Source organism: Gavia stellata, chromosome 12 (genome assembly GCF_030936135.1).
Source record: "Gavia stellata isolate bGavSte3 chromosome 12, bGavSte3.hap2, whole genome shotgun sequence".
Taxonomy (NCBI): Eukaryota; Metazoa; Chordata; class Aves; order Gaviiformes; family Gaviidae; genus Gavia; species Gavia stellata.
In genome coordinates, this window is record NC_082605.1 from 18,328,628 (window position 1) to 18,352,612 (window position 23,985).

A 23,985-nucleotide genomic window follows, 5' to 3' on the forward strand; every position below is an offset into this window, starting at 1 on the left:
GAGGAAAACATTCCCGTGGCTGCCAAAAGGCAGGATGGCTTCAAAATTGTGGTTTCGTTGGTGATTTCCACACCCAAATCTACTTCTGGTTTGGAAGTTAAAAATTTCAAGGGTACTTCCATTTTTCTGTTAGTATAGTTTTTGTTCAGAATGTACATAGCGCTCCGAGCAAATACATAAGCTGCTTTTAAGTTCAACTTGTATAATTACAAAAATTATTTCCTCATTTCTCAGGTTTCCGTACTTGGAACAACTTCCAAATGTGTCCACTATATGAAGAGTAAGGCAGCAAAAGGAATTGCTCTTTGAACGTATGGTTCTTTTGCAGGTGGCATGCCTCATACGGGTTCCATCTGAGGTTGTCAAGCAAAGGGCCCAGGTTTCTCCTTCCTCAAGTACCCTCCGGATTCTCTCCCACACCTTGTATCATGAGGTGAGTTCAGAGCAAAATTTCAAAAGTTGCTTCATTCTTCCTGCTCAGTGCCATCCATGTCCAGAAGCATTCCTGTAACTTTATTCCAGTTCTGTGCTCTCCCAGCACTTTCCTATCTATTCTTCTGTTGTTAAAAGCAATTGGCATATTATGTTTAAGAAAAACAACCCCCCACCTCCCCCATTTGCATGCACTTACATGCACACTCTAAACAACTCTTTTTCCTCCTCTTTTTATATGGGGTACCTACATTTAAAAAAAAAAAGTGATGTAGTTTTCCAGTTTCCAAAGCTCTGCTTGTATTTATGCAAACAGTTCTTCTCTGGGACAACAAAACTTTGAGTATCTGTTATCTAGAGTTTTGCTGAATGGTTTCTAGTTTTTGAAGCAGACTTTGGAGGGGATATCCTAAAAGCACCATTTCAGAGAAACTCTGTAGGAGCTCTGGAAATGAGTGCTCATTCAGTATTGGCAACTTTTGAAAAATAAGGGCTTTTGTCATCTTTTCAGTAGTTATCCTGTTCATTCCTATAAAAACCTGTTCCCCACTGTTTTTACTAAGTCTCACAAGGGGAGTTTTTCAAGTTGTATTCCAGAAGAGAAAGTGGCTCCTGAAAACACTGTGGGGAAAAATATTTTACATATTTCCGTGTGTAAAAGCCAGGAAAAGGATGATATAAATATGAGCTTTAAATGAGCCACTTGATTTTTATTTGCTTGTAAATGAAAACTATTGTGATAACCCTGCACAAGAGGGTTGCTGGAACTTTGTTCTGTGACTTGGTCAGTCTGCTCTAAAAGCTGGTGCTCTCAAAACCATATGTTTTTCCCATTCTTTGTAGCTGGCCAGAGACCCATAAGACTTGCCAAACACTGGAATAAACTGTCCTGTAAGATAATAAACATAATTTTATATACACTTATAAAATAAAATTTTAATTGTTTTTAATGTTATCAGCTGGTTAAAAATACAAAATATTTGTCTTGATAAAAGCTCTGAATCAAGGCTAAGAAGGTGGATATAGGAAGCTGTCATCCTATGGGTTCATTTTGCATGGGCTATTTAAACAGAAGGGTAGTAGTTTCAAAATATTTATGGGATAGTGGATACTTCTAGACTAAAATATTGGGCAAGTAGAGTTTGAAGTAATGTGTTTTTGTGCCTTCTTCCCCTTTTAATTTTAACTGTAAGGTATATTTTCTTCTCTACAACTGATTATTCTGAGCAGTGGTTAAATGATCTTTGAAATGAATATAAAACCTTCCAGTACTGCAAATCATGGAATACCATATACAATGTTATAATCAATATAGTCAATTTGCAAGAAGTAAGGCTGTAATGCTTGCCTCGTAATCACTGATAGATTGTGGTCTTTGGCAAAGTAATTCCCTATAGCTGATGCTTTCTTTTGTTGGTTTACAGGGTATTCAAGGACTTTATCGGGGTTATAAAAGCACAGTATTAAGAGAGGTAAAGCACTTGTCTTTCTCCTTTTTAAATTTTTTTTAAAATTGATTACTTTTCCTCACTCTGTTTTTTAACAAGAGATAGTAGTACAACTGAGATCAATTTCTCTAACCATAAGCTCTAAATCCTAGCATATTTCATTCTAGGTAAGTTCTAGTCTGTAATTTAAATAGAATGCTGATAATGAGCACTAAGAAAACCTGTGATACATGCAAAAAGTCATCTACCATCCTGTCTCTCAAATCTGTTGCTGCTAAATTGTAAAAGGATGGAAATGTATACATTAATATGATGAAAACCATAAAATAAAGTACTGGAAACTTCCTCAAGTCTTGTGATTGCATCATGTGAAGTATGTGTGCCAACGATGGTGAACTGGTGGCATCAGGCCAAATTTGGCACAGACAGATTTAGTCTTTCTTTAAATATATTTGTCAGCAGATGCCAAGAGATTATCTGTCATCTGTATATAGGGAGGATTGTGCTTTTTTTTTTAGTGTGAAAGAAATGCATTTAGTCATCCAGTCTGTAGATGTGATATGGCATTACTTAACTGTAAATCAGAAGTACTTCACTGTTGGAAAAAAACTGGAGCTAAAAATATTTTGGCCTGCGTGGCAGAAAATAGTTCCTAAACTAAAATCTCTTCATAAATGTACTCTGAATTACAGGATCAGTGTCAAGGAAGTGTTTGATATGCTGTGTGAACTGAAGGCAGATTATAAAAGAAGTAGAAAATAGACTGATGAATTCCCAGTCTAAAATTGTTCCAGAATCAGATCCCAGGAGGTCATCTTTTGACAAAGCAGAAGTTGCACCATGAGTACCTCAAATAAAGAGATGAGGCTCGATTCCTATGAAAGCATAACAGCTATTGTCCAGGAAGGGTTCTTAACTGTGTTCAATGTGATATGTGTGGGTTTGTCCTCTCCTTATAGAACTCAGCTGAGTATATTAGGTTTGGATCTTTGCTTCTTTTGTTTTTTTTAACACAGGATCAGACCTGTTGGCTGTGTTGCCATTGATAATAAAGCCAGTTGCAGAGGGTTTTTAGGCCTTCATTCAATAGCACTGCTTTTAAAAGCCTTTCTTCATGCTGAAAACTGGTTTTAGGACAGTTATGTTACCCAGCTCTTGTTACAACTGCGGAATAAGAATGGATATTACGTAAAATGAGAAATACCAAATTTAGTGTTCCTTAAAGTGCTGACAAATGATAATGCACTGCAGTCTAGTTTAGCTGTTTTGAGTGTTTAAAAATTTAGCTATTTGTGCAGAGATGGCACCTGCTTTTCTGACGTGTAACCCCTACCATAGCTTCGTCCTGTACTTATTTTCTGGCTCAGTAAACACATGTTACTCGCTCAGATTTCATTTGGAGACGGGCAAAAAAGGCCCACGAATAATTTTGATTTCTCTGAGGGGTTCTGAATAAATGAATAAATTTAGGTCCCATTGAATACAGATTTTGCATACTAACAGGTAGATAAAACACATGGTTACTACTAGGTGCTCTTTTGCTTAAAATTTGTTTTGACATATGTCAGAGTGGTAATTAATTTGCAGACCGTATTCATGGCATAGTGCGTGACCCTGCTGAGATAACTTTGTTTACTCAAAATGGCAGCACTTTGTTGGAAATTTAATGGGGGTCCTCTCCATTATGTATATTCATAAAAGATCCTTCAGAACTGATTTCAGTTGAAGTATTGCTTTTTGGCAGAATATGTCCAATAGAATGAGAAATAAATGATTACCAAATGAAACGTGCTTTCTCTTCAAAATGAAACAAATCATAAGTGATGTTAAAAAAAAAAAAATCTTTGAATCTTTGCATTTAACACCCTGTTAAGACCATTGCATTTTCTGACACTAAATATTGTAAAGCAATGTCCATTCAAGTAAGAACATCGTACTGAAGCTTCAGCTGGAGCTGTTGTAAGCCTGACATTTAATCTGGATATTTTCCCTTCTCATTACATACACTTCTTCCTTTAGGGAAAGTCTTTATTTTTAGATAAAAATCTATATTAATTCATTATTGGACATATCCAGGTAGCTGCATAGCATATATAGACTGATATTTAATTGCAGCTGACTTTTATACTTACAGCATTTGTTTTCATGCTTTGGTTCTTTACTTACACAAAACCCTTTGTTTAGTTACAGGGGAGTGGGATTTTTGGATAGAGGGGCTTCAATGCATGATTTTTCATGTAAAAAAAAATTGGAAGAGGCTGGGAATATTGATGCTTATCAGATGATGATCTTCTTGCACTGGCAAAATTCTTGAGCTGGAATTTAAGAAAGGTTAATTTTAGTTGTTGCATCAGGATAAAATCTTGTGTATTACCTAAAGCAGTTTTCAGTGCCTGGACAGGGATCTGCTTGCCAATTGCTTGGACTTAAGTGAAAATGAGTCTGATTGTTTATAAAGGGAGTGCAATGTTAAAGCCTCATCTTTTTACTATAGCATAGCAGATCTCTTCAAGACAACCTTATTCTGCTCCATGAAATTTGCATTAGCTGCTGTGCTGCTTCTGTTCTGGTGCAAGGTAGTTGTTTCATCCTTCATTTTTGATTCTCACTCTTTTATTTACACCCTTTGTCTTCTCATCAGAATACTTTCTGTACAGATGAATATTAGAAGAGAAAGAAGATAGCTAAATATATAATGCTTTTGGAAATAACTTTGAGTGAATCTCAATGCTTCGAAGTTTTGGCTGTGGCTTTTTCACCTACCTCCTTTTTGGTGCCTCTTCTCTCACATCTCCATTATTACATTTTGGTCTTTACATCTTCCTTTGATGTAGTTACACTGAACTAATCCTAAAATTGAAAGGGAAGTGAGGTACAGTGCATCATTCTGTTGGCAGTAGTAGCCCGAAAGAGACATCTGTGCTCCAAGAGGAAAGCTTTTCTGATAAAGCACAAAGTGGGAGTATGGTTATTAGGTTGCTGAATGACTTTGAATCAATGGCAGAAATCGGAGGCTGTGAAATGACGTGGAATTCCCATGATGTAATTTCCAAAGCAAATCCAAGTGAGAATTGTCCTTTCCTATGGCTGTAGTGTACCAGTGTGCATGGGTGTGGAAACTGGGTCATGCTATTAAGAACAGCCAATGAACAGGTAAATTTATTCATGTTTTCTGCAACAGAGACAAGTTCATTTGTAAAATCTCCAGCCATCTTATAACAAGGCAGGAGCAGACTATAAATCTACTGTAAATCCTCTAGAATTTCTTAATGGGAATGTAGTTCTGCTGCTGAGATCTTATATAAGCAAATGGAGCCAGATTTTTAATTCCTGCATAATTCATTTTATTAACTATGACCAAGTAGAACATCTGTTAAAATTCCATAATGTTCAGTTCATGGGAAAAAGAGAGAAACCCCTGAGTTCCCGTTGGAGCTTTTCCATTTCCATTAATGTTACAGGACTCTAGCAGATGTCTTAAAGGACATTATTATGAATGAGAGGACAACACAAAAGAAAAGGAAGTGCCTTGTCCAGTTTCCTTGTGTACAATAGCTCACTGTACAATGAGTTACTTCACTGTCTGTGTGCAGGTTGCAGCTGCGCACAAGCAGTGCCACGATTAACTGTAGTGTCCCTTTTGTCATAAGTTACCATAGTTTGGAAGAATTGAGTGAGTCCTGCGTGGGTATTCTGTGTGTTTAATCTAATTTGTCACTTCTAGAAGTATTGCAGATGGACTGGGCCCTAGCCCAGAAGTAGATTCAAAAGGAGCTAGAATTAATATTAAAAACTCTTCCTTAAAGACAAAGGGGATGGAGGGTGACTGGCTCTTTATAATTCACAGATGTCTTGAAAGAAGACTAAGAATCGCTTTCAAATGTCAGTCTTTGCTGTGCAGGTAGCCCTGAGTAAGCTTGTCTGCTGTGTTGCCTCATAGGCTCTTCTGAGACAATTCAGACTGTCTGGTGGCAATGTGAGGTGGCAATGATGTTTTACTTGACAGTGTTGTTCCAGAATTAATCTCAGAGCTCTGAATTTGAAAGACGACTACTGATAAATCTGAACCCACTCTTGTACAGCATGCTATTGATCTTAGTTTCAGTGAGATAGCCTAGTCATCACTTTTGGGACTCCTAGTTTTTTTAAGTTAGTACAGTTGTGGGCTGGGTTGGAATTATTTTTTTTCCCCTTCAGTATATGCAAGTCAGAGCTCTAAGTGGATAAAGGCAGCTACTGCCATATTGGGAGGGAGAGAGCATTCCATGCTGTATTAATTTTGTGGAGAAGGACAGCTAGTTCCAAGTATGCTGTTGCGTTAATGAGTGGCAGCAGTGTGACAAACAGGCAACAAATTCAGGGTCTTTCTAATCTCAGAAAGCCAAGAAGTAATAATGTCTCCTGAGGAGGAGGTACTGTTTGTTGTATGTATGCTGCAGAACTGATGTCCTTTTATAATGTGTGTATCAAAACGGATATGGAGGATACGTGGTGCAGCCTATGCAGATGAAGGAGCTAGCAATAAAAAGACGAACAAAAAGTCCCCTTCTTAAATGACTTACTACCTGGGAGAGGGAATCTAAAGTGACTAGTGGCAAAATGGTTCTTAAAGGCACACCTGCTGCATTTTCTTAAATTCAAAGGGTCAGTGAACAAAGGATGCTGAGAAGGGTTTGTATAAAAATGTGAAACCCAGCTGAGATACATTGACCCTGTTGACTGAGGGAGGGAGGGGATCTCTGAGGATTGAGCTTGATAGGGAGCAGTCTGCAAACAGGGAGCCTAGTTTGTTTATCCACTAGAGGTAGTTTTGCGTGCTTTTCTTTTGTTAGGACATCTTTATATAAATATCCTGTTCTCCGAGCTGTTAGAGGGTTTTTTTAAGTTTATCTCTGTTACTGTAGGACAGAAGGAATGTTATTAATACATTCTTTTACTTGCACAATTAAAACTTTGATGTTCTATCATTCTCTGTGTATTAAAGAGCAGATGCTGATAGAAATAGGCAAACAGGACACTGTCTTAATACAATATTTGGAAAAATAAACATCCTCCTTAATGAAATATGTGCAGTATCTCTCTTTTGTTATCTTCTGGAAAACTGAGCTGGCTTTATTTTATTTTGCGATTCTAGAGCGGTTAGGTTTAACGAGGAATTTGCCAGGCAGGATCCATAATACTGGGGTTTTTGACTTTTACTGAGCAACCAGCATTTCTTTGGCTTGGGTGTTTCTATATAAAACAACATCAGTCTCATGAAAGGAATGGGAACTGTAAAATGGATTAACTAGCTAGTCCCTGCTGTGTGGAAGATTGTGCAGAAGTTGTGTGACATGATCAATGGGAGGAAAGTTGAAAAATAAGTCCCTGCTTTCCCCTGCCCTTAACACTACTCTGTCTTGGAAAGCCTATCACTGGAGTTGTATCAGCTCTTGTATCACTTGTACACTTCTATCCTAGATCTCTATATTCAACGGATTTTCATTTTGAAAAGTTTATAAGGGTTAAAGGCAATTTTTGTGGGGTAAGAGCAGGATAAGTGCTCTGGGATAAGTGCTCAGGCACATCCTAGCTCATGACCTGGAACACTGATAGATGGGCAGAAGGAATAACTGCCCTTTGCTGTTGTAGGTTATGCTCGTTTACCTTCTCCCTGCAAATGCTGGAATAGTACTTGGAAGTGAAAATGGAGATCTCAAAAAGCACTTACAAATGACTTTTACAGACCACAAAATAACCCTGCATTTTCTAATTTATCAGTTGTGGGAAATAGGCTTTGTGACATGCCTGAATGGCAAATAAACTGGCCGGGGTGGACAGAGACCTAAAGCAAATTCCTTGTTGAAATTTGGCAGGGGTGTCCTTTTTTTTGTCAATCATGTGCAATGATCTTAGGTTTTCTGGTTGAATGCTCTCTCTTTCTCAGGCTAGGTGCAGTATCCATATATACTGGTTAGAAGCAGAATGCAGCCATCCTTCCTGCCATTGATTTGCAGTTTACCAATGGAGCATGCAATTATAGCAGCTGTCTGACATCAGTGGATAGCTTCAGATGAAAAGAATTTCATATGTGCAGAGTGTTTCTGTATTTTGAAAACTACAGCCTTGCATCTAGGGTCTTTGAACAGAAAAAACACTTTGAAAACTATGTGCGCTAAAAACGGCTTATGTGATTTGATAATGCAGATTCTTTCCAAATGAATGTGTATGCAAGCAGAGTCTTGCAGGAAGCATACTCTATTGCATGCTTGAGAGAGAATGTATGGAAATAGTATCTCTAAGCAGCTTACTAAAGCATTTTTGCAAGTGATGTTTTCTGCAGCATTCATCATGTAGGAATGTGTTTTGTGGGTCGGTAGCAACACTGTAGGCAAGAACAAGTTGGGAAGAAGAAAATGCATAACTTTGTCCTGGTTTTCTTCGTGCTGTGATATATTTTTGTTTCTTTGTTTTCTTTGGGTTTTTTAATTTTAAATAACCTAAGAACTATATTCTTTGGTTGCTTTTGATTTTTACATGTTTCACAATGGTTTGAAGAGCACACTCCACATGCTGTCTCCAGTGGAGAATGTGAATTTCCCCACTCTGTTGCCCCACCTAAATAAAATTATCTGTGACAAAGGATCAGGAAGTGGTTGCAAATCCCTCGTGAAGGAGAACACACAAAAAGCATCTCTTTCCCTGATGAAAAGGTGGGACTGTAACAAGAGGGAGGACAGGCACCAAGAGGTAGTCCTTATTTTAAAAGGATGAGAAAAGGTTTAAAATAGTGAAAGTAGTAAGTAGCAAATAAAATTGATTATAAGGGGTATTAAAAAAATAAAAAGCTATCTGATGGTGTCATTGGACGAGTAACATCTTTAGAGCTTTCCAGGGCAAACTAAAGATATTAAAGTTAATGGAATAACTTTGAATCTCTTCAGTCATTGTAGCCTGATACCATGACACTGAAGTCAGGGGAAGCCACTCCATGTCTAATGGGATTAGACAGTTGTGCCTACTTCTGTAAAATTTGGCTGGCCTTAACACTTGTGGCTGTTCAAAAGCAAAATGAAAGAATCAAACAAAAATGTGTGGAATTTTTGTCTGAGCGGTGGCTTTTAGCTTTAATTCCACAGCTACATTCCACTATGGGCAACTGTATTTTGTCTGTCTAAATTCTTTCTGTAGTTCTCAGTGGGAGACATGATTTCGTGTTTCACTAAATTGTAGAGTTACCCTGCCAGTGGCTGAAGGGTTGCCGGGCTGTAGCCAGTGAAGACCTTGTTTTGTTCATGGGTGAAGCAATTTCTGTATACCTGTACTGAAGTGGGTAATTCTCTAATCCTAAAAAAAAATGTAGTATATCTGTTTATATAAAATCTGTACAAAGAGACATATGGATACATGTAAAGTATGGTATTGTTTATTAATAATACCTTGTCAAGGGTCTTGCACTCTCTGAAGCAACTAGTCCTGTAAATGTGCATGATCGGTCTGGAACAAGAAGCAATTTAGCAATTTTCTGAAAGTACAGGACTGTCTTTCAAGGATGAAATTCTTGCCTGAAGTAGACCAAAGCATGATTTTTACAGTGGAAGACTTCCACTGGCAGAATCACACTGCTGTCAGTATTAATAGCAATTATCTGGTTTTCATACTTGGGCTGCTATTACCTAGTTTCGCTACATCTGCTAAAAAACAGAAGCACAGTTAAAAGAATTAGCAATCCAAGATCAAAGGCTCTTTCCTAAAATTCCTTGTATGTTATTATCTCAACCAGCAGTTCTGCTTTAACACAAAGACCTGAGTGTCTGCATTGGTCAAGAGAAGATGCACTTCAGGACCGGAGGGCGTAGTGGGAGTTCTGAGGAGCGGGGCTGGCATGGGACCAGGAGCCCGGGCTGTCTGCATTCTGCCTGCCCTTGAGCTTGCCAGTGACTGAGAGCCTTTAGCACTTGCGAGCCTCCAGCTGCAGATTGAGTGCTGGCTGTCATCTTGCTTTCCCTTTTATCAGAAAGGTGATGTTTTCAGAAAAACAATGTTTTTCTATTCTGTAGGTTGTTGAAATAGTTCAGCAAGAGGGAGGGCTGAGGGCATTGACACATGAACTGTAGTGATTGTGTCACTGTAGTCCCCTCCTTTTTGTTGCAGGGTTAGCACCTCTGTAGCTTAAAGTAGCAGAAAGCAGTGGGCTTTGAGCTGGAGTTCAAAGGAGGGCCTGACATATACTAGCATGTTCTGGTTACAGCGTAGGGAACCTCTGGCAGTGGGGTGAGGCAGGCAGCTGGGGAAAATCTTTCAAATCATCCTAGCATTGATTATAAGAATCTGCCATCCATACCCTCAATATGAAAATTTGGGTCTGTATGTATCCATATTAACATGCCTGTCAGTGGTACTGGTTTTGGTGGGAGCCTTAGTCCTTGAATTACCATTTCTGCAGATTTTTGAAGACAGTAGTGATCATGATTTTTCATCTGTGGGTACAATAGCAGATTTAGAGGGGTGTAGCTAAAGCATGTAGAAAGGAAACTGATTTTAATCTAGACTGCTGCTGCTGAAACCATGCCTTCATTTGACCATAAATAATACCACCCAACCTTGACATGTCACTAGATTTTTTTTTAAATACATATATGTCTATAATACTTGCTCTGTTACTTGTTTATATTATGTATAATGTATAAATAAGTATTAGGCATCTACTGAGAAATGTGAAACTGAAAAGTTGAATCGGAAATCCAAAGGTTATGGTAAAGGTGTAAAAAAGAAACCAGATCTGTGGTAGAGAGCTTATGTACTTTATCACAGTTATGATAATGTTTGGAAGCACAGCTGGAGAGGCATTTGTCAGAGTCTGCTACAAGAACAGTTCTTCCAAGTGCTTAATACAGATCATACTTCAATTTTTTTGAAAGAGCAGCTTACTATTATCTTGCAGGAAATAAGAATTGATTCCAGTGTTTTGAGTGTAGGAGAAGTGACCCTCGAAAAAGAAAATACTGAAAGTCATACCTAGCTTCAGAATATTTTAAGGGCCAGATGTGTTGGTTTTAGCTAATAGATGAAACAACTTTCCTAGCTTGTTTAAAGGGGAATCTTCGGAGTGCACTAGCAATCAATCCTTAAAGTAAAAATTTTGGCTGGTTAAGGGAAGAGAAGTTAATTTTGGGCATGGGAACTTTTGCTTCTATTTAAAAAAAGGAAAAATTGGAGCACGGTGACCTTTCTTCGGTTTCTTCCTTGCTACGGGCATACTGACTTCAGTGCTACAAGCCATCATACACTAGAGGGCATGCAATGCCTGCGCCTGCCACAGTGCCAGCCCAAGGAACTGCCCATCACAAGGGATCTCATTTTAGGATGACCTGTGGATCTTGGAATTGACTTTGCTTTAATCCTGCCTTTCAACCCAGTTGCAAAGGGAACACAAAATTTAAAATGTTATTAATTTTATTGGACTCTGGGGGCTAGTCCCATTGAATTTCCTGGGACTAACTTGTGTGAGTAAATGGACTGAGATTTAGTTTGGGAATGATTTTATAGATTCCTATTTCTTAAAACTGACTAGGTTTTCATTTGATACAAATTGATTGAATAAGGTCTGTAGGTATGTAGCATTCCCTGTGCATTCCTGCCCAGTGCAATTATGCCTGTGTGATCATAAAGAAGAGAAAGGAGGTTGTATGATCATGACATATTATTACAGTGTCCATGCTGAGACTTCACAGGTTATGTAGTAAGCGATTTAAATTTTATTTTAGCATCAGTTTTTGCCAAGATTCTGCATTTCTTTAGCTTATCTAAGACAAATACAGTAAGCTTTATAATCTTTGGGATAATCACCATGTGGTGTGCACCTTAATTTGAGAATCCCGTGTCACTTTGTATGTAGTTGGGAATGCTTGTGGGGGATGGAACGGGAGAGATGGCTGGTAACATGATTTTCATTATTTTTATAGAAATATAGGGAAAGCAGGCCTGGTGTGTATACTGCAGGTGGAAATAGTGTTAGTAAACCAGGTTCTTATCTCACTTTTATTTTTCTGTTAATTTTATAGAAACCAATAAAGTGTAAGCTCTGCAAACTTTCTTTTCATGCTGGTTGAATATGTGAAAATTGCATTCTTGCTTTTCAAAGCCAGCCGGTCTAGCCGCAATAAAGTAGAGCTTGGCCTGAATGTTTTGGCATCACGCTGCAGATACAGCAATGCTTGGGTCACTCTGCCAGATCTGGCTCTCCCAGGCTTGAATCTTTCTCAGTTAAAGGCTGCTAGTGATGCATAACACAATATGTGACACAGATGAATTTCTGTCATGAGTAAACTGAGGCTTCTCAATGCTCTTTCAGACAAAACAAACTCCCCAAAAAGAGGGAGAAACGTAAGTCAGGATACTACCCCTGCTTTCCCATGCGAGAACAGCTAGTACATTGTATTCTGTGTTTGCATTTGACATAGTGCAGTCTCTTAACTTAAAAAGTGAAGAGCAAATAAAAAAGTATCCATACGTATCAGAATAAATAGTATGCTCGTACCTTAGCGGGAGGTTATCTGCTGCGTTCTTGCTTTTGCTGATACGAAATCCTGAAGTGCAGGAAAACACTTTAGGAGTCTCATGAAATATAAGACCTTGAGGCACTTAGCTGAATCTTGTCTTGCTGACTTTAAATGTACTGAATGCCAATTAAAGCAAGATTTGGCCCAGTATTAATTTTGCCACTGGCTACATACCTCACAAGTTTTGGGTGGATTTTTCTTCTCCTTTTTCTCCAACGTTCCCAGCATTTTGCCTTCCGGCCTGTACAGCTGTGCTGCTAGTATACTTCCTATTTCTGGAAATGACCCATGCAGTTAGGTCAGTTTGTTTTAGCCTTGCTCCTTGTTGCTGAAGTAGAATAGCGCCTTTCCCTTAACTGCATGAAAGCCAGGGCAGACAATCTTGATAAATATGATTAATGGGCCTCTTTGGTTTGCTCTGCAGCTGAAGGCTTCCTGAGGTTCTGTGTCAGCTGGGCTACAGCTCCTCAAACCAACCTTTACATAGAAAGTATGCCTTAGGTTCAATAAGTTGTTAAATATATTTTTATTCGCAGCTTTTGCTATAGGAAAGTCTTTGCAATTGAAATATGGTAATAAGAGTCTGAAGAGGTAGTATTGGCAGGAAAAGCGATTCATAAATATGGGTGAGTTGGGATTTTTTTTTCCCCTTCTGTCTTGTTACCTAGAAGTTTGTTGGTTACATTTCCTGTGACCGAAGTTAAGTCTGGGGTTAAAGAGGTGTTTAATTCCTTGCCCTGATCAGCAGGATAGTAACTATGATAGGAGATAGTAGCAAGTGATGGTAGCTTTGAGTTGATTATAACTTGCTACTACATGGAATATATTTGTAGGTTACTGTTATGTTTATTTCCAGTAATGTGACTTAAATATGGCATTCACAGAACTTGACAGAAAATATCTTTTGTGTTGTCACTTTTGTTAGAAGGAAAAACAAATGAAGTATCACACTATCTTGATGAAAAATGCTATCCAGAGACTCCAGCAGTTATGTTTCCCCTTCAGAAATGGAATTAAAGAATATAGGGGGAACCCCCCCCCCCCATTGATGCGAGTGGTAATAAAATAAAATGTGTGATTGGCATCAAGGAACATTCAGCTTGCATATCTCTTAATTTTTGAACACTCATATTCATGAGGGTACTCTGCAAGTTGTCTTTAAAATTCAGAGGCCAGACTTCTGCCCTGCATGTGGGAATTGCTGGCTGCAGCACAGGCTGAATCCATCTAGCTTTCCTGATGACTGCTATGCAATTGTGATTGCAGGAGCACATCAACATTCTCAGCAATTGAGTACAAGTCTTAATAGCAAATAATCCTCTTGAAGTTGTTCCCCCCCCTCCACTGCAATCAAAGGAGGGCTTTGTTAAGGCTTTACCAGTATTTAGCAGCTAATTTGTTAGTTAATAACCTATTTCCCATAGATTGCATTTTAATTATAGCCTAAGCTGTGTGATTCCTGAAATCACTTCTTTGGCAAACCAATGTTTGTGGTCGTTTCCAAGCACTGGAAAGTCTTTACTGATATCAGAACACACTTTGCTTATATATTCCTCCCTGCAGAAATACTTTATCAGTGTTTCTTTTCACTGTTGTTAGTATTTTAATTTAAATGTATTAGATTGTGCTGTGAAATTGTTGTTTTAGTTTTACTTCCATGTACAATATGTCCTCATTAGATTTTTAGACAGCATAGATATTTTTCCACTTAACTGTTACATGAAACTTTTCCTATGAGGGAGGAGGAATTAACCACTTTATTTTTATATCTATTGGTTAATGCAGACTATTTATTTTGCTAATCTGTGTCACAGCAACCGTTTAGAAAACTAAATGATGTTTGGTTTTTGGAGGGAGGGGGTATTTTTTTGTATATTCATTGCTTTTCCTCCCCAGGTTTCAATAAAGGCTGCATGTCTTCCAATATGTCATTCTGCTTCCCTTCAAACCTGACTTTTTTATAAGGGAGCGCAGCCATGAAAATTGGCAAGCGTTAAGCATGATAATTAGTTCAATATAGTGACCAATTCTGTGAATTACGAGTTCAAAGCAACATATGGACATGGATGAAATCAGATTTTGGCATTTCTCACTTAGATTGTTTCAGGACACTGCTGGAGCTTCTTTGATCTGTAAATAACAACTGGAGTTCAGTGCCTTACTTAAAATACATCAAACGCATTCATGACTTTTGCTTTTACATATAGACCTCACTTCTAGTTACAGTTTTGAATCCGATTAATAAAGCTATTCATGTTTTGAGATTTCATAGAGAAAGCTACCAAAGATAGCTCTTTTCATTCTTCCTGTTTTAAGAGAAGCAGTAAACATTTCTCTGTCTTAATGTGCACCCCAGACTACATCAACAGATGCTTTATGAAGTCAAAAGCGACCACCTCCTGTATTGCAGATCCTCTACAACCTGATGGCAATGGGTGTCTTCCTTTACTCTTTCAGCAGTATAAAACAAGTGAACCAAAAGTTTATTTTCACTGCACCATTCACTAACTTACTTCAGTAACTCCTTTCCTGGCTGTAGCTTGCACATAACAGCCTTTTTCCTAGTTCTGAACTTTGTGGTGGTTTGAACTGTGATGTGCCATCTAGCAGACAGTAGCTGGAGATAACCGACAGGCTCTGTTACTCCTTAGAGATATACACAGCTGCTGACCTAGTTCAATAAGCAGCATTGCCTTTCAGTAGTTCATTAAATGCGCTACCTCTGCGTTTACCAGTTAGTTATGAAAGGGCTGTATGATTTCTTGGTAGCGAAGGAATGTGGGGAATTACAGCTTCTCAGTGTTTTACCATCAGCTTTCCAGCTGGGTAACTCCATTGCTTCTAATTTAACTCCCAGCACTTTGCTTATAAATGTTAAGCATTCAGTGGTAGTGCAGTGTTGTTTTTTTTTTTTTCCTGCTGCATAGTTACTGTAATTACCTGAGTTCTACGCAAATGCTTAAGAGTTGTTTTCATAGTGCTTTAGGGTCTCTGGGGATAAAGTTCTTGTCCTATACAACCCCTAATATACAACTTTGTACTCAGTGAAAATTCACTGCAACCCTCCATCCCCCCAAAAAACCCACAAGCTTGAAACTTAACTGAAAGACAAGCTGCTTTTCTAAGCAACCCTGTCCCATTTCTGTTTAGAGTCCCTCGATAAGATGGCAGATGCCTCACACTTGGAGCATTTATTTCTGAGAGTGACAGATGAGAAAACCTGAGCAGGCAAGTTAGACTTTGCCTGATGGGATCAGCCCCATGTTCTGTCCAGTATCTTGTCTTTCCTTGGGGCCAGATGTGAAATCCTCAGGGAAGTCAGGAGGTAGGAAAGGTGCCCTGCTGTGTTTCAGGCTCACAGCTGGCAGCCTGTTAAAAGGCAAGCATTCAACCTCCCTTCAGTGAGTCCTTGTTCCTACCAGCACCCCCAACAAAAATGACTGTAGAAGTAGGTACTAAAAATCCCAAACTTTTACATTAACCCTTTTAAATGGATGCAGCTGGCTCAGATTTCTTATACCAATGATTGACATTTTTTTGGGAGCAGCTTATATTTATTACCTGGAAAAACAAATGATCCTTCCTACTTATTCCCCACTTATCTTTCCCTTCAAGCCTTTCCTCCAAAACACCCTTACTTATTTCTGTATCCTGCCTTGCAAAACATCATCTTACACAGCTAAAAGTTTAAACTTTGTGGGCCAAATGATGCTCCCATCAGTGTTTTCCTGCTGACTTCCCTCTCAGCAGAATTGTGGGCTGACAAGTTGGGCACAACCCAAGACCACGTGTCTCCCGGACCTGTGTGGCAGAGGCTTCTCCAGGGTGACTGCATGGTGGTCCCTCCCCTTTGCTGCAAAGTCTTCTGAACATTGCAGTTTGTTGTCTGAAAAGTAATAACCAGAAGAAAAGCTAACAAATGTATGGGCAGAGAAGATGTTTCAGAAAGAGAAATTCTCACCTTGAGAATTCTTGGTAGCTTTGGAACAACTTCATCCCACACCTGCTGTGCTTGGCAGAGGATTTCACTTCCGTGCCGGGGGGGGGTAAGCTGTACACATCCAAAGAACCCTGAGGTATGTAGATACAGTGTGATGTGAGAGAAAGAGTTGACATCAAAATTCAGCTGGAGCTGTCATGAAAAAGAAAACAACAGCAGAGGACAAGGAAAACCTGAGGAGGGGCAACAGCAAGAACATTGAGGTGCAGTGAAAGGAACTGGTGCTCTTAGTGTTGTGTAAGGTCTTGTGTTTAATTCCAGACTTGGTCAAAACCTGACAATGGGAGGAAGATTTTTCAACTGATTTTGTGCTTTCTCATCTCCATTGATTTCCCATTGGGAGCAATGCACTGGCTCATGGACACTTGAGGGTTCTTGTCACGTGCTCTGGCTGTCTGTAAGGCCTTGTGTTTTGCCAAGGGAACACCCTGCAGAAAGGAAATGGGTAACGCATATAATTTTCAACATGAGAAATGTTTGTGGATGCTTTCAGTGTGGTGTTTTTTTCTTGCCAGTTCTAAAGGCCTTTGGTTTCTGTACTGGCTTTTAAAAATGAAGAGAGAATGCCACTGCAGGGACCATCTGTCTTTCTGGTTTTAATTCCTTCAGAAGTTTTGATAGACTCTGCGTTTTCTAAGAGAAGTGATTCAGTGAAATTTTACTCTTTAGCTTGAGTAGCCTGTATCATTGAGCTACTTCATTTTTATTTTGCTCAGCTGGCTGTTCAAGCTGACCTTGACCAGTTGGGAAAAGATGGGCTCAGTGGGTTTGGAATTGGCTAAGAGGGTATCATGAAGAGGGAAAGGACAATGAGGGCTGCTCTGAGAAGGTAAAAGGGGTGCCTCTGTGAGGGCTTTGGGATTGAATCTCAGCAGGATTTGTTTTGTAAGTTAATATCTTAAGTTTCTGGGATTTGGTAGAATGAGATTCTGAAGAACGTTATTCCTCTTCTGGTCGTCTCTAGTATTTGAATCAAAATGGTATCGCACAAGATTATATTTTATGCATTTTTACTTATTCTTTTTTTTCCCCATTTATTTACCTTTTTTGGTGCTCCGAAATGCATGCATGTTTTCTATGAGTGCTAACACTTCATCTTAAAGTAATAAGTAGGAATTTTGTTTTGGATTCACAGGTCTGTCACCAATGCTCTCTATTGTTTTTTCACTTTGGTTGTAAGTATAGATGTGTGTTTAATATGTTCATTTTGAATTTTAGATAGTTGAGAGATACTTATTCCGAATATTTAACAATACTAACCGTTATTTTCAGAACATGTAGTTTCTGAAAGAATGCAATTAGAAACTAAGCCCAGGAATTTCTGTGGCAGGTCAGGCACTTCTGGCCTCAACTGTCATTGACTGGAAGAAGAATAAAGCTCACAGTGCCTCTACAAATCACTGAAGCATTCCTTTCCCTGATGTTATGATACATGTCATACGCTCTGTTGAGAGACAATATGAATGTGCCTGGTGTATAAATGTTCTCTGGATAAACTTGGATGTTACTGTGTCTTCTCACTGTGCCTGTTATGATCCACACCTCTCAGACTGATGTGAATATGTAAAATATTAGATGCTTTTAAAAAACCAGAAGTGTGTATACATCTAACGACCATGGAAAAAATGTCTGAGAAGTGTAGTAGATGCTATGGTGAAGTTTCAAACACCAACTAACAAAAGAGCCCTGATGTGTTTGTGTTAATGCCTGTACTTTTTAGAGCCTATTTCATGATAGTTGATGCTTGATTCAGAATTTTAGGAGGGCACTCGAAGAAGGCAGTGTAATTGTGTGATTTAATAGGCTGGTGAACCGCTGCGGCCTCTGTGCGTGGTGACTGAGAGTAAACTCACCCTGCCTAGATATTCCAGATGCCTATGAGAGAAAATAAACAAGGGAAAACAACAACAATTTGGGGGAGGAAGAAATACTTAAATAAATATTTGGGATTGGCAAACTATGGGGAGAGAATTCTGCATGACATCCTACAGGGCAGTGGCTTTTTCAGAGTGGTGAAAGGCAAGATGCCAAAGATCTTTAATCCTTTTTTTTTACTCTAATATCTGAGTCAATATGTTGCACAGATCCATGGGTCAGGTGAACATAAACTGGGCTGTTGGAATTTATCCGGCCAGTAACTTAACCTCTGACTCACCCCAGCAATGGTACAGCATTACAAATGTAGTCTTCAAGGAAGGATGAACAAATTTCTTAAGCCATTGGGCACAAGTAAAACCTTCAAAATCAGTCAAGAATACCTCCTTGTTCCACTGCTCCATCACCCCTCATGGCCTGGGATGTAGTTACTGCGGCCAGCGCTCAGAAAATTCAGTCTGTCCATTTGTGTTCTGTGCTCGTAGTGACTTAAAGTACCTTTCCTTGTTTTGTCCAGCTTGTGTTTAGTTCTGTGTCCTTTTAAAAATTTCCAGACCACCAAGTGTGATGATTCTCAGCTAAGCATATGACTATCCATGGTTTGACAAAATAAGCTCTTTTGTTAATTTACTTCAACAGAAGGGAACATAAAGAAGGGAATGCAAAAGCATGGTTTTCTTGACAGTCCCAGCAGTTTAGGAATTAACTAATTCAGGCCACAGGAATCCTGTGCATTACTAAGGGACCTGAAAAGAACATGTTCCCTCACCTGTGATTTTCATTTTACCTTCATGCTCTTCAAAAAACCACCAGACATGCAGAGCTCCCACTAACAGTGGGGAAGGAGCTTAGTACTTCCAGATACAAATAAGGCTGCTTCAGTGCTTAAATATGGTTTAGCTCTTTAACTGCTAAGTATATGAGTTGGAAATGTCTCGTTTGTGTGTAAGGGAACTATTCCCATTGCTAAATTTCCTTTCTCTGGAATTTCCCCCCATTTTTAATTAAAAAAGGCAGCAGAGCTGGGTAATATTGGTAGGAAGAAGCCAGCTCAAGGATACAGTATGAATTTTGTGCAAAGTAGGTAGCTGGAAGATCCTGCCTGGGTTATGGGGCAGACACTGAACCATGGGACCACTTGCTGAGGTTAATGTTTGATGGGATGGCTTTGAACAATTTAAAGTATTTATTTTCCTAAGGCCTGTGAATTGCCAACACAGGGAGGACTTTTACTGTAACAAAATACTGTGCATTTAAAGAGAATTCCTTTTTTCTCAGGACAAATGTGACCTTGATTAAATTATTTCTATTTTTAGTCAGCTTCAAGGTCCCTGGAACTTCTAAAGTTCTTAGCAGCTGTTCCTCAGATGTCTGCTGGCCTGTTGGCCTCACAGATTTCCCCATCTCCTCAGGAGGACTACGGACTCTGAACACGTCCTAAACAGCCAGAGATAACATTTTGTGGCCACGAAAAGAGTAAGTGGTGCCCTGAGCTTGGGAAAGGGCTCTGTAAATGGTCTCCAGAGCTTCCCCACAGAGGCTATATGTTGGAGAATCCTGTTAAAGAGCACTTCAGCTTTAATAGTTGTACACTGATCCCCAAACACTGGATCTTCTTTCTGCTGCCAATCTTTCTTTTGTGCGTTATGTTTCCTTTGAGAGCAGAATACAGGCAGAATCTCTTAGGCTCTTGCTTTACTCTTTAATCCAGCACTACAAACCAGAAATCCTTGGGGTTTAAGCAGCTTCACCATTTATTTACACAGGTCTGCAGTGGCTTTTTGTTTTCTTTGTTGTTTCATCTGTGGTTCCCCCCCCCCCCCCCCCTGTGTTTTGGATGGTTCTGTTTTCTGTAGGAAATTCTGAAAGGCTGTTTAGCTGCATGCATCCCGCCTTCCCTGTACATTCACCTAGTCATCTCTGCACATGGTGCAATGCATGTCCAGCATACTGTTCTCAAGGCCGTAGTACTTTTACTGAAGTAGTTCAATAAACAGCAAACCCACGCTTTCCTGTGGACCTGTAATCCACAGCGCCTCTGCTTTCCCTATTGCACTGGTTCCAGCTCTGCTTTCACAGCCCCCAGGCTCCCTGCCACAGCCCTGAGCTGTTGATTGAGCAGGTGGTAACAGATGCTGAGATGCTTCCCCAGGTATCCATGTGCTGGTTGCCTGCCTGTGCGTACTCACTGATTGCCTGGCTGGCAACCACACAAACTATTGAGCTCCTTCTGCAGCCTTTCCTGCAAAGTGGGCTTGCCAAATTGAGTCTCTCGGCTCAACCAAGATGCTTACAGATGTCTCTGAGATGCTTCTTTGATGTTCACAGAAGTTTTAGGAGCTTTGTCCCTACCTCTGTCTTATTTGCCTGAAATCAGATGATGAGTTCAAAAGCTAAGGAGAGGGAAAAAGAGGGCAATTTCATGCACTGATAGCAAAGCAGTGTGAAAATGCGCCTCTATACAGTCAGAGAAGAGATGTCAGTAAATATCCTATTGAATGGCTCATGTTCCATTACTTACTGGTACAACAGTGAAATAATTAAATTTTTTGAGCCAGATTATAAGCATATGGTGGAGATGGAAACCGTAGTACTAATTAAGTATTATTATCCAAGTGATTAACTAAAATTTTACCATCCAGACATTGTGTAGTTGGAGCTGGTGGAAGGCAAAACCCAACAATGCCAATGAGATTTGGATCAGGCCCAAGTTATAGTATTAATTATTGGCAAAGGCACTGAATTTTACTGTACTAATCAAATATTGTCATTTATCGTGTCTCAGGCACCCATTGAATATACATGGGCTACAGTCCAAATACCTGTGGAGATTAACAAGTTGAAGGTTTAGTTCAGGGCATTCCTGAAACCACTCAGGTATTAAAAATGAGGAATACTTCTTGGTACAAAATGTCCTCAAACTTCATCAGCGCAGATGTCCTTTCAGTAGTTGTTATGGATAGTCTGCGAGTAACCAAACCATGACGCAGGTCTGAGGTACCACTTTCCTTTTCCTGGTAGATATGAGACTGTTTAATTGAAGACTTAGTTACGGAATTTTCTCTCTATGAGCAGAATTCCATAGTTTATTATAGTGAAATTCCTGAAATAGCACAATTAAAAAAAAAAAAAAAAAGAAAAAGAGGATCAGGGAATTTAAAGCCAAGATATTAGAATTGCATGGTGTTGTATGTGCATTGGGTTGTAATGGCCCTTACCCATCATGAATTAGACTTGCAAATGCTGTATGTTTGCAGAGGTGGAGTTTTGCCGTTGTTGGTTTATTTTCAGTTAGTTGTATCCATACCAGATAACTGTTACAGGTACTTGAATGGGCTTAGAAATCTTTCTCTTTTGAGATGTCTGGTACTTTGCTGCTTTTAAGCTCTAGCACTGGTAGTCAGGTTTTATGTAAATCTATCGATGTTATTTCTACCATTGGTGATCTTATTTTTGACTACAAGCATTACTATTTAATTCTGTCAAAGGTGTTTTCGTAATTAAATCTATAATGCAGCTTAATAACAGTTTAGAGAGCATAAAGCTCCCAATGTGTTTTAGTTCTATTTGAAAATGGATACCTAGCCTACAGTTTGGATCACAGACAGTAAAATTGGGTAGCATTTTGTGACCCTAAAGCTTTTCTGTTCAATCACGTCTTAACATTCCATGTTACTAGAATGGAAAAGATTTTTGTGCAAGCATGTTTTGAAGTATTTTACTACAGTAAAGAAAAATCACAATAAAATAGCACTGTTGGCATTTCTCTGTGTTAAGAGCTGTTCTGCTCTCCAAGCTCCTGTTAAGTGTGAACTGCTTGAATGAGATGTTTGCGGGGTCAGGCTGCTTCCAGGCATCTAGATGGAAGAGATCCTGGTTTTCTTTACTTGATGAAGCATGTTGAATTAACAGGAAATTACTAGTACCTCATCTCTCTCCTTCTTGTATTTTTCTATGAGAATAATCAGGAGATAGAAGTTTATTGCCTAACAGAGAAATGATAAAATTTTCCTTTGTCAGTAAAGAAATGACAACATTAGAAAATCCTATTGACCAAAAAGTATTTTGCAGGTTTTGGAAACTGAAGTATTATGAATATGGGCACAGTGCAGATGCCACAGCTTGAGTAAATTTTCTGATCAAACATACAGGTGTACCTTTGGACGAAAGAATGCAGAGTTGAGCATTGCTCCCTTTTTAGCATGAGCTTTACCACAATATATCCTTTAATGCCTGTGCTTACACTGACAGAAAACCTTTTGATTACCAGTGCCTATAAAGAGCAGATGGTATCTTCTGAATGTGTTTTAATATGAGAAGGTATTGAGTATAGATTGAGACCGTGCATATTTTAAATCAACTGTGTCTGTAAACTCCATTTCACTGTTACCTGTGCTTTGAAGAACTTAACGATATTTAATATGTCTACAGACATCCCATAAATTCTTATTCACCCCACCTGCCTCCCTGTGCTAAGTTCCTGCTGTTACAAGTAGAGCTTTGATGAATATTTAGATTGCACTATAAAGTTCTTTCCTTCAAAGGTATGGATTTTCCTCATGGAAAAAGCTTTGTTTCTGTTCAGAAGCATATAGGAGAGAAGGATTGTCTTATGTCCACAGCTCACCAGTGTTGCAAGTGGGGTGGGAATGACTAGTTCTTCCTAGAGCAGTACAGAGCAGTGAATACAGTTTCCTATTACCCCAAAAGCTTGGTCAAAAAAACAAGTTTAGTATATACTTAGGATTTTTGGTATTAAAGCCATCTCTTTCCTTAGTTCTGAAATGATTGCAATAATCCTCATCCTGACGGATATTGTTCAGTGTTTGTTACATGCTTGTTAATCTTGTGACCTTCCCTCCCCACCCCCCTCCACCTTTCCAACCATCCATCAGAAGTATCAGCAGTCTCAGTCACAGGAACCTGGCTAGGTAGGCTTTCTTTGTTTTCCCTCTTCAGGAATCAGCTATTTAATATGAGATAGAGTTTTACATATGCAGCTGTCTGAAATTACTTTATTATGCCTCTTCTGAAAGGGGATGTTTACTGCCTCGTTAATAACAATTCGAAGTCCTACTTTATAGCATTACATTAGTAGGAGCAAGGTGGAAACGTTAGTGGAAGGCTGAGGTCTGAGATTTGCATTAGTACTTTTGAGTGCCGTTACTGTCCTTGTAAAGCTACAGGTAAGCCAGTGTTCTTGTGAGAAATGTGTGCCCCTTATCTGGCCAGATGGTTTATAGAGCTTTAGACTTATCATTTATCACATTCCTTGTCTTTCTACACAAATGACCTCTTTGTGAAGCTTTCTAGTAGACAACTGTTTGATCAGAGTTGACTTTGAGAGGTGTCCCCTAGAACTTTCTGGAAGACCTCATCATTTAATGGTTTAATTTTATCTTGAAGCATGTGGGCTCCATGGAAAATCTCTTGTATGTGTGTACATACACCCCGTAAGAGGAGAGCTGAGATCTTGCAGCTACTAAAAATGTTTGTGTTACAATGTCAGGATCTGACCTTTTACAATCCTGATAGAGGGCTCAGCAAGAAACCTGGATCATGTACATGCTGCTTTAGTCTTCAAAGCAAAACTGGAGATCTGCGGACAGAATATGAATGTCCCTTGTGTTGCTGGCGAATAAGATCCATAGGTGGAATGTATTCTTATAGAAAATGCTTATCCAGAAAT

The 23,985-nt window shown here is 39.1% G+C and overlaps 1 protein-coding gene across 2 annotated transcripts in view; it reads left to right on the forward strand.

Annotated features, from left to right (window-relative positions):
* The window catches only part of SLC25A26 (solute carrier family 25 member 26), an 89,678-nt gene that overhangs the window by 20,950 nt on the left and 44,743 nt on the right, over positions 1 to 23,985 (forward strand). For both annotated transcript variants that reach the window (XM_059823239.1, XM_059823240.1), the window contains exons 4-5: positions 329 to 433; positions 1,857 to 1,904. In XM_059823239.1, coding sequence (XP_059679222.1) covers positions 329 to 433; positions 1,857 to 1,904 — 153 coding nt within the window. The remainder of the gene's footprint in view (positions 1 to 328; positions 434 to 1,856; positions 1,905 to 23,985) is intronic.